The sequence below is a fragment of the Atractosteus spatula genome, chromosome 5, assembly GCF_055471065.1.
Source record: "Atractosteus spatula isolate fAtrSpa1 chromosome 5, fAtrSpa1.hap1, whole genome shotgun sequence".
In the NCBI taxonomy this organism is placed as follows: Eukaryota; Metazoa; Chordata; class Actinopteri; order Semionotiformes; family Lepisosteidae; genus Atractosteus; species Atractosteus spatula.
The window spans coordinates 4,850,905-4,860,233 of NC_142710.1; the positions used below are offsets into that span (position 1 = coordinate 4,850,905).

The 9,329-nt window shown below is 46.5% G+C and overlaps 1 protein-coding gene across 1 annotated transcript; it reads left to right on the forward strand.

Annotated features, from left to right (window-relative positions):
- The first annotated feature begins 3,750 nt into the window (after positions 1 to 3,750).
- LOC148833631 (zona pellucida sperm-binding protein 4-like) lies at positions 3,751 to 8,055 on the forward strand. The gene is made up of 14 exons (XM_088915460.1): positions 3,751 to 4,114; positions 4,528 to 4,647; positions 4,901 to 5,019; positions 5,105 to 5,306; positions 5,462 to 5,580; positions 6,087 to 6,186; positions 6,261 to 6,383; positions 6,472 to 6,644; positions 6,784 to 6,881; positions 7,000 to 7,127; positions 7,254 to 7,434; positions 7,520 to 7,661; positions 7,771 to 7,846; positions 7,970 to 8,055. The coding sequence occupies exons 1-14, from the start codon at positions 3,751 to 3,753 to the stop codon at positions 8,053 to 8,055; spliced, it is 2,031 nt and encodes a 676-aa protein (XP_088771586.1).
- Positions 8,056 to 9,329: the final 1,274 nt, after the last annotated feature.

A 9,329-nucleotide genomic window follows, 5' to 3' on the forward strand; every position in this document is an offset into this window, starting at 1 on the left:
TAAAATGGATGCAATTGTCCATGGTGTGTCATGGGCTTACCAACTGGAAGGGTCTAGTAGTGCCTTCTGGTATTCATGTTTGTTGCTACAGTGAGACCCTGTCATTCCTTGGTCAGTGTAGGTTACTTCCAGTGTCTGGACTGACCCTGCTTTTACCTTGTCTTTGTTAAGGTGGTGAGAGAGACCACCATCTACCTGGCTGAGGTGGAGACTCTAGCCAGATGAAACATCCAGAGCTATGGTGTCAGTAGCAGGGGTAGTCCCTTTAGGTGACCAGGGATACCGAGTACAAATACAGCTTTTAAAAATGAGCAGAGCAGACTATGGTATAATCCGGTGGGTGTCATCTTGTGTGTTTCTGTGCTCTACCCTCTGCAAGTTAAATCCTATGTAGTGGGCACAAAGCCAACTTCAAACCACTAGACTGCATAGTTTGCATAAATATTAAAACAGGATAAGATTAATCTCACTTCCCAGGTGTCTCATCTCTTCAATAGTGTTACTTTCTCAAGCATGACATCACCTGAGGCTTTAGACTAATTGTGTTGTAGAATGCTTGTGAAGCTCTTCTCCGTTGAGTGAGTGTGTTTTAGGCAGTGTAACCATTTCAAATGGTACTGCATCTCTCCATCCAGATCTCAATCCTGCACCTAAATGTGGTGGTTTGGCCAGAAGTACGCACGGGGACTGGAGCAGTTCTTATAGCTAGGGCATTTAAAATATGCTGCTGTGTACAGGGGTGCAGTTGGAAGCTTTTCATGCCTAATAATAGTACACTTTCAATTCCAGATGGCAATGAAATATTTCTTGGCTAGTTAAAGAGTCACGCTCTGGTGAGTGACAAATACTCAAAGCCCTAATGTTTAAGCATATATTAATGGGCTTTGTTACCACACAATAGTGACGGCAGTACTCTTGGCGTTGGTATTTTCATTTTTGAAACCCTCCAGGGGGAGGGTTGTAGGACTTTCTGGAGATTAGACCAGCACTAACCGTACTCCTGAAGGCAGTTTCACTTCAGTGCAGGACAGAATGCTTATAATGAACTTTAGATGGGACCTTTAAAAGTGGCTTCTCAAACCCCTTTACAGTAGTAAAAACCAAGCAAAGGAGGCAGCAGAAATAGGGGAGAAAAGGGGTTTGCAATACAGTAGGACATTAAAATGTCAGACAGAACCAGTTCCATAAAAACCCCTTCTAAAGACTGTTTGGATCACTTCCACAAGCCCTGGTCCTGATACTGGCTGCTGAGTTCTGCACATGCCCAGTTTTGTTCACTGTGGATGTAGCCAGGAGTTATAGTAATCAATTTCAAAGACGATGAAAATGGTGACTAACGTTTTAGCTACTTTTAGGGGTAAACATTGGAGATAGTTGAGGAGGAAGAAGGATGATTTTACCATATTTGCACATCTAGGTGTCTGGATCTAATATGAGCGGCAGGTGCAGTGTCCTCCACAGACAGGGATACTGCACTGGCTTTACAGAGTTAATGGGAGGAGCCCAGAAGCAAGACGTCAGTCCTGTTGCGGTTAAAAGGACATTTTTGTACTTAACACTTGCTTTCATATAGAAAAGTGTCTAATTACGTATTGTCAGCTCTCTGGTGCTATTATTCTACAAATGTCTAGATTATTATGCTATTATACAATGCTAAAATATCCATAGACGACACCAGTGAAACAATCAATAAATCAATAGTCTTATCAGTGTCTTGTCCTAATATTCATACTATACTGTATACGGACGTTCGGTAACCATGTTGTGCCACTTTCTGGTCTCAGGTCTTGCTCGGCTATTTGTAAGTTCCCCCTTATTAGCCTCGTCACCTAAGCAATACCGATGAACCCGATCTCCACTGAAAACACCGAAGTCATCGGTTTCTCATCGGGTCCTTTCTAAATCAGTACGCAAATCAAGGGCCGTTTAAAGATTCGTGTTTCGAGCCACGTATTTTAAAAAAGTTAGGATTAGTAACTTCCTGTATCACAAGACCATTGGTTTCGTACTTTTCAGTGTATTCGGCATACTGCACAACTTGGACATTCTGAAATGTAGTGCGTACACCCTGGACACATCGCAGCTCTATTTATATTGAGCTCTGTCTGATTTTATTTTATTCCATTTCGTTTGCACTATTGTCTATTTTGTAACTTGAATTTTGTGATTTTTAGCCCCGGTGAGCTCGCAGAAAAGACATTTCATTGCCAGCTACTACTGCTGGACGCTGTATTGTTGTGGATTTGATAAATCAACTTTGACTGATTGATGATTAAGCAAAGAGAAAAAATCTTAAATGTGAAAAAGAATCAGGATTTTTTAAAGGGGGCACTATGCACCAAGATAACCCAGGTAGTTCGTACAGTAACTCGACTGCAAAACAACATTGGAAACTCTACCGTCTCACATGCAGACCAGAGGAATCTTGGAAACTATTTTTATTTTCAGATAAAACAACCGAGCATATAACCAACACACTCGGTACTTTTAATTACTCGATGTGATTAAATCAACAGGTTTGCATTTTGTGCAATTTGAGTTCGGTGGGGTGGATGTTTTGCATTTGAAAATAGCGCCTCCCTTTTCGAAGTATGACGCAAATACAGAAAGATCGCGACCATCAGATCTTCCAATTGTGATCTTTGATAGGCTGACCCCAGTGGCAGCGAGTTGAAATGATTTCTGATATATTGTCTGCATCTCCAGCGAAGACCTCTTTGAAAGCTTCATTTGTCGAGATAATGATCGTTACACACGCTAGTGAAACTTGAAAAATATTGTTCCAGTTGTGACTATAGATTACAATTGCAATTCGCGAGAAGTTTTCACCGAAACAAATTGCACCCGTTGTTTTCATCACATCGAGTAGTTAAAAGTACCGAGTGTGTTGGTACCTTTTAACTGGCGTGTACAGTCACGTGATTACCAGAAAAAACAAGACTCTTGGAACCGACAGCAGCAAAACGCTGCTTTCAACAGCACCAACCGGCACAAACGTAGCACTAACGAATGAGATGGGTTTCATCGTTTGTGCTTTCTGTAGGGGGGGTCAACCTCAAGAAGATGCGTTTTTAAAAAGTTATGCCGACTCACACTCTGTCCGTATTAGGAATACAACTGAACGGAAATTAACTAGTTAAATGTTCCCGTTATGAACACACTTGTCACCTAGAAGAAGACTCTCCTGTAATCAGCTTGTTGTCACCTGCCTTCCCTTTCAACCTTCATGCCTAACATCAGCTCGTGAGATGTATTGTCATACGGAGGAGTTTGCTGGCGTTTCAATTTGCTCAGGTCGTCAACACAGCCAGATCTTCGAACACAGTGAAAGTTACCGCGACCTGCATTACAGCTGTGATGTTAATATTATGAACAATCATTGTGAAATTCAAACACATCACAGTGCTATTCGATCAACAGCATTTCATCACGATTTAATGAGGTTGTTTACAAGTTGTATTAATCAAATTTACGGTTCCGCTTTGCTGTAACTTCATCCTTGTCAAGATTATATTTTTTATTGTTTCAGTTTAGACTGATGATACAAGAACAAGCAGATCACGCAGCGTATCCGGACAGCCAAGCCGTGTCACGTGATTTCACTCGCAACAGCGCGTGAGAATGTTCTGGATTTCCTTACCTGCTCCTGATTGGCCCACAGGACAGCGCGCGTCTCAGTGCGTGTATACTATAAGCCCCAGCAGCAGGGCCGATAGTTATTCTTTCTCTTGAAGTGTTTTTGTGTGAAAAATGGGGAGAGGAGTGGGTGTGATCGATTTCCTTTTGCCTGGATTGTTAGCATGGCTCTGTGTTGCAGTGGCCCAAGCCCAGCTCAAGGGTCTAGATGCTGTTTTTGGTGAAGAGGAAGGTTATGATGGTTTTGAGCCCAATGTGGGTAGTCCTGTATTCCGGGAGACCCCACCAGATGGATCTGATGGTTATTCTGCTGGAGAGATGAGAGGGGTGCTAAATGGGGAAGAGCAGGACTTGATGGAACTGAGCTCTGATGCTGAGGGGGAAGAACTGGATAAGGACTCTAGTGCTGATGTGCAGAGAGATGTGGCAGCAGTGACAACTGGTCCCTCTGGAGCAGATCCTCCCTCATCTGACCCTGGTAGGGAGTTTCTTCAAACCTGTGGACTGAATACAACTGCATGGTAGTAAAGTAGTTCTGCTGCATTTCCTCTAAGAGGAAGTCTGGATGCATAGGAATGGTCATGACCAGTCGAATATCTGCATGCATACTTTGCATATGGCTGCTCCTTCTTTCCTTTAAGTAGTTCTGAAGGTATCTTCATCTAGACTGAAGTGTGTTCTTGTAGCTCTTCACAGGAACAAGTAAATGTTTATTCCATGCTGAGAAGAGATAGTTCTAGCTGTGGAACCGTCTTGGGTCAAGGCTCCACAGGCAAAATGTTTATTCCATGCCCAAAGGACAACCCTTTACTTGTTCCTTTGCTGCTGCAGCTACCAACGTGAAGGTCTTTTGCCCAGTAACACTTCTTGCTGTCCTCTCTTGCCTCCCAGACTCTCAGGGTGACCCCGAGCAGCAGCAATCCCACAGCCGCCCCCTGCTTTCCTGTGGCAAGAGCAGCATGATGCTCAAGTTCTCTGTGAGGAGGTTCAGCCGAGTCTACCTGCTGAAGGGTGAGGTTCTGCCCTGTCCACTGTACCTGCATCCTGCAGCATAAGGTGACTGTAGTGGTATAACATGAGCAAGCAGCTGTGACAGGCTGGAGTGGGGGACTTGCTGTAAGTTCCCACAGGAGGAGGCAGAGGAAGGAATGCAGATAGTTCCTCAAGTCATGTTAATGCAAGGGGTGTCATTGACGTGTTACTTAGAGCTAGAGGGAGAGCTTTGCTGTATGAATTTAACCCCCCTCTTTCCTACTTCTCCCAGGTAAAATGGCTCCTCTCTTGGTCAGTAGCCTCCCCAAGAGATGTGGGCACAAGGTGTGGACCACCAGGAGCTGGCTGGTGCTGGTGGCTTCCTACAAAGGGTGTTACGTCAGGACCTGGGTAAGGAGGCAGTCTGGTGCTCAAACATGCCTGGGTGAGGTTTGTCAGCGTGGAATTGAACTTGTGATGCTCATCTCCACTGCAGAGGAGGAACCAAAGGCAATACTATGCCCTGACGGTGAGATACTATGACAAAGAGCAGAGGAGATGGGTGACTGGCACTGTGTCCTGCCATGTTACACTTGCCCCTCCTCCCCCACCCCCTAGAGGCCTGACCATCTCCTGCAGTGAGGTGTGCATGACTGTGACCCTGCCTGCTGGCCCCCTGGAGGAGATCAAGGTTCAGAGTGAGTGTTTGGCAGTGAGAGCGCCACTTCAGCAGGGTGTCGGTGCATTTCCCTGGGTAACATGTACTGCATCATTGAATAGATGTGAATACGTTTTAGCACCTTGTCATAGGCCATGAAATCTGACCATAAATCTTCTTGTGGTCCCTGTGCAGGTTCCTCTGGCAGTCTGGTGTCTGTCCTGGACACTCCATCCTGTGGATACTCAGTGACTGCAGGGCAGCACCTGAACACCCTCTCAATCCTGTACACTGGCTGCCATGTCCGCCTTGTGGTGAGGAGCTTCACCTCATGGTTACATGAACAGAACTTGGTTGGACCATTAACTAATAACTTTATCATCCTAGCAGACAATTGTGGTTGTTTCAGTAAGGTGACTGAGCTTCTAGCATCTTCACTTACCTCTTATAGATTAATATTGATACTTTTTGGCTGTACATTTGGCATGTACTTGGAGTCTTTAAACAAGTAAAGCTATTTTGGCACTGGGGGGGGGGATATGTATTGTTTGGGCTGTGGAGCCTTCTAGACATGAAGAAAGGGTGCTCACACCCAAAGAAAGCTTCACAGCTGAAGTGTTTAATCCATCTCTTTCCAGAATGGAATAACCCTTTACTTGCTCCTTATTAGCCTATGCATACTAATGTAGCCGCCTACTTGCTAAGACTTCCTGCAGGCACTCCAAATCAGACTACAGCTGGTCCCTGAGCAGAAGGAATTGCATTTGATAGCATCTTTAACTTCTTCCCAGCAGTGGATTAATAGCCTTTATTGTTGTAGGATCACCGCTACACTGTCAAGGTAGTGTATGTTCCGAAAGATGGACCAAGAGGAGAGACTGTGGTGTCCTGTCCCTATCGCCCCTACAGACCAAGGGAGGGTGAGTGAATGGGTTTCTGTGGTTTAGCCATTCCTTCCCTGGTTGTGCTGACGTGTCTAATCCGATCACTGTAGGCTGCAAGATACCCAGGAGCCATCAGGTGGTCTGTGGTCCAGAGAGGATCTCCACAGCCCATTGCTTGGCCAAGGGATGTTGTGTAGACCCAGAAACATCCTCTTGCTATTATCCACTGGAGGGTAGGCCGTTTCCATACCATCCCAGTCTTGGGCAACTTCCCACCCTAAATGGGGATGGACAAATCCTGACTTGCCCTTCTCTCCCCAGAGTGCACTGCCGACAAGCACTTTGTCTTTGCTGTCCCTCGGACCATCTCTGTACCCCCTGTGGATCCTGCCAGCCTGGTGATTGCTGGTAATACGTCCTGCACCCCTGTGATCTGTACCTCAGAATTTGCCATCTTCAAATTCCCTGTCACTGGCTGTGGGACCCATGCTTTTGTGAGTACAATAGGAAAGGGACCAGTTAAGAAGGCCTAAAATATCAACTGTATTAGGGTTCCTCTGAACAGGAGAACTACCCTCCTGTGGGTGGTCATTAAGCATAGACTGACCCTGCTTCTACCTTGTCTCTGCTCAGGTGGTGGGAGAGACCACCATCTACCTGGCTGAGGTGGAGACTCTGGCCCGACGGAACATCCAGAGCTATGGAGTCATTACCAGGGACAGCCCCTTCAGGTGACCAGGGATACCATGTAGTTCTGAGCTCCATTTCATTATCTCGGGTCTGTTTAAGCGGTAGCACTTGTTCTCTGCTACAATATTTCTCGCTTGTGTAATCCTCCACTGCTCTCAGACTGCTGGTGGAGTGTCGCTATGCTGAGGGGAACCTGGCCAGCACAGGCTACCTGGTGAAGAGCCCCTACCTGCCCTCTGCTGTCCTGTCCCAGGGAGTGTTTGGGGTGCAGCTCCGGATTGCTACAGGTGACGCATCTTGGCAGAAGGGCAATAGCTAAAAATCTACGGTTTGGGTTGACAGCCTGCTTTCTGTACCCTTCCCAACATGGAGAAGGGTTCTCTAGCATTTTATATTGCTGTACCATCTTCTAGATGAGAGCTACTCCAGGTTCTACCCTCAGTACCATCGGCCTCTCCGGCTCCTGCTGGGGAACCCAGTCTACCTGGAGGTGCGACTGCTGAACGCTCCAGACCCCAACCTGGTGCTGCTGGTGCACTACTGCGTTGCCTATCCCCGGTCCGGCCAGGCTGTCTGGGTGCTGCTCTATGATGGGTGAGGGGCTACTGCTTGTGCGGCTCTAACCCTGGGCTGGTCAATGGGTTGCCGGCTATGTCCTGATCTTTGTACCTCTCTGCAGCTGCCCAAATCCTCTGGACTACGGCCACATGTCCACCCTCCACATCCACTCCGAGCTGCCTCTGCCAAAGCACCACCGCCGTTTCCACATCCAGACCTTCCAGTTCCTGGACAGCACCTCCTACTCCTACATCAATGAGGAGGTGAGGCTTTTTGAGGATGCAGGCTCTATAGATCCCTGTAGAGCCACATGCTGAGTTGTCACGGTTATCCCCACTTTAAAATCCCTCTTGCCATTCCCCTCTCCTCCAGATCTACTTCATGTGCTCCACAGAGCTGTGTCTGCCATCCGAGCGGCAGTGTGTGGAGGGCTGCTTTGATGGCCGCAGTGAGTGTCTGCAGTTTCATATTCTTCTCCAGCATGGGTTCCTTCTGTCTGTGCTCATCTGATGCCTTGCTTTGAGCTGCTCAACAGTGTCTTCCCCTTGGGGGCTTCCTGTTTCTCCTGCAGAAATCCCAGTGCTGGAGAACCCTGATGCTGACAGGCGCTGTGTCAGGACCCCCTGTCCAGGAAAGGATGAGGGCCCCAGGGACTGAGGGGTACATAGTGCACTCCTTGATCAGCTTTTTAATGCTGTGTAATGTCAACAAAATACAATTGAATATTCCCCTCTAGGGCATGGGTCTACTTCTCATGGTATCTAAGGCCTACTGTCATTCCCATCTATAGTCTTGCTTCTTAAGGAAACTTCTATTCCTGCACTCAGAGAGGGTTTTATCCTCTTTCAGGTTCCTGCTTTGTGTTCCAGGGACCAGCCTCTGTGTTGAGATGGTTTTGTTGGTGGAAGTCAATCCTAATAAAGATATTGCAAGTGATGACTGTGCTGTGTAATTGGAGATGGGTGGTGGGGTAGCTGGGTTTTTGAGCAAGTAAAATGGATGCAATTATCCATGATGGGTCATGGGCTTACCAACTGTAAGGTTCTAATAGTGCCTTCTGTTATTTACGTTAGTTGCTATAGTGTCACCCTGTCATCTTTTGGTCAATATAGGTTCACTGCCCCCATCACCTTCAGTCTACGGGAATGGTAGAATGAAGGAACAGAACTCTGAAAGGTTTCTGGCTGTAACATGTTAAATCACATCTGAGCTTGTGGCCCACAGACCTCCAGGATCCATCTGCTTAGAGTTACCATGGTTCTCCCAATACCCCATTTGCCTCTTTCAGTTTCCCAGTGTTCCCAGGTCTGTCTCTCTCTGCAGTAATGTGGATTCATAATCCCTGATTGCCATAACTCTCCCTTGCAATGTAGAGGGTCTCCCAGGCTGCATGCCAGGAGGTAACGCAGAACCTGTAAACCATTCTCAACACTATACCTCCTTGGCAGCACATGAGTGGTATACCTTTACTGTCATGAAGGCATACTCTCATGGACCCCATAATCCCTGATCATCCTATCCTGCAGCATACAGAGCTTCTCCAGACAGTATCAAAGGGCCTACAAACTATTTTGCTATCACACCTCCCTTGCAGCATCTGTGACTTTCCTGAGAAATGTGCCTTCACACTATGGTGGGCCCCATGAAACTAAAACAAAAGCCTAAGCTCTTCTTGAGCTCCAAGTAATTCCTTGAGCCTGTCTTCATTATATATCTGGGTAACTAGTCCACTCACCAACATCAAAACACTTTCTCTCCAGGACCATCAGTTTTTCTCTAAAACTGGTTCTACAAAAAAAAACATTAAAAACCTTCCCATCAGCTAATCTACTGAAACTGTCCCACAATTCAACCTCTTACTTCTTATCTTTGGGTTCATCAGTCACTCATTCCGTATTGCTCCCTTCCCTTCTCTAACATTAAGTCCCATG

Coding starts and splice junctions, on each gene's coding strand:
- LOC148833631 (XM_088915460.1), top strand. CDS start 3,751: ATGGGGAGAGGAGTGGGTGTGATCGATTTCCTTTTGCCTGGATTGTTA. Junction 6,187..6,260: donor CCCCTACAGACCAAGGGAGG/GTGAGTGAATGG, acceptor CGATCACTGTAG/GCTGCAAGATACCCAGGAGC. Junction 7,662..7,770: donor ACTCCTACATCAATGAGGAG/GTGAGGCTTTTT, acceptor CCTCTCCTCCAG/ATCTACTTCATGTGCTCCAC.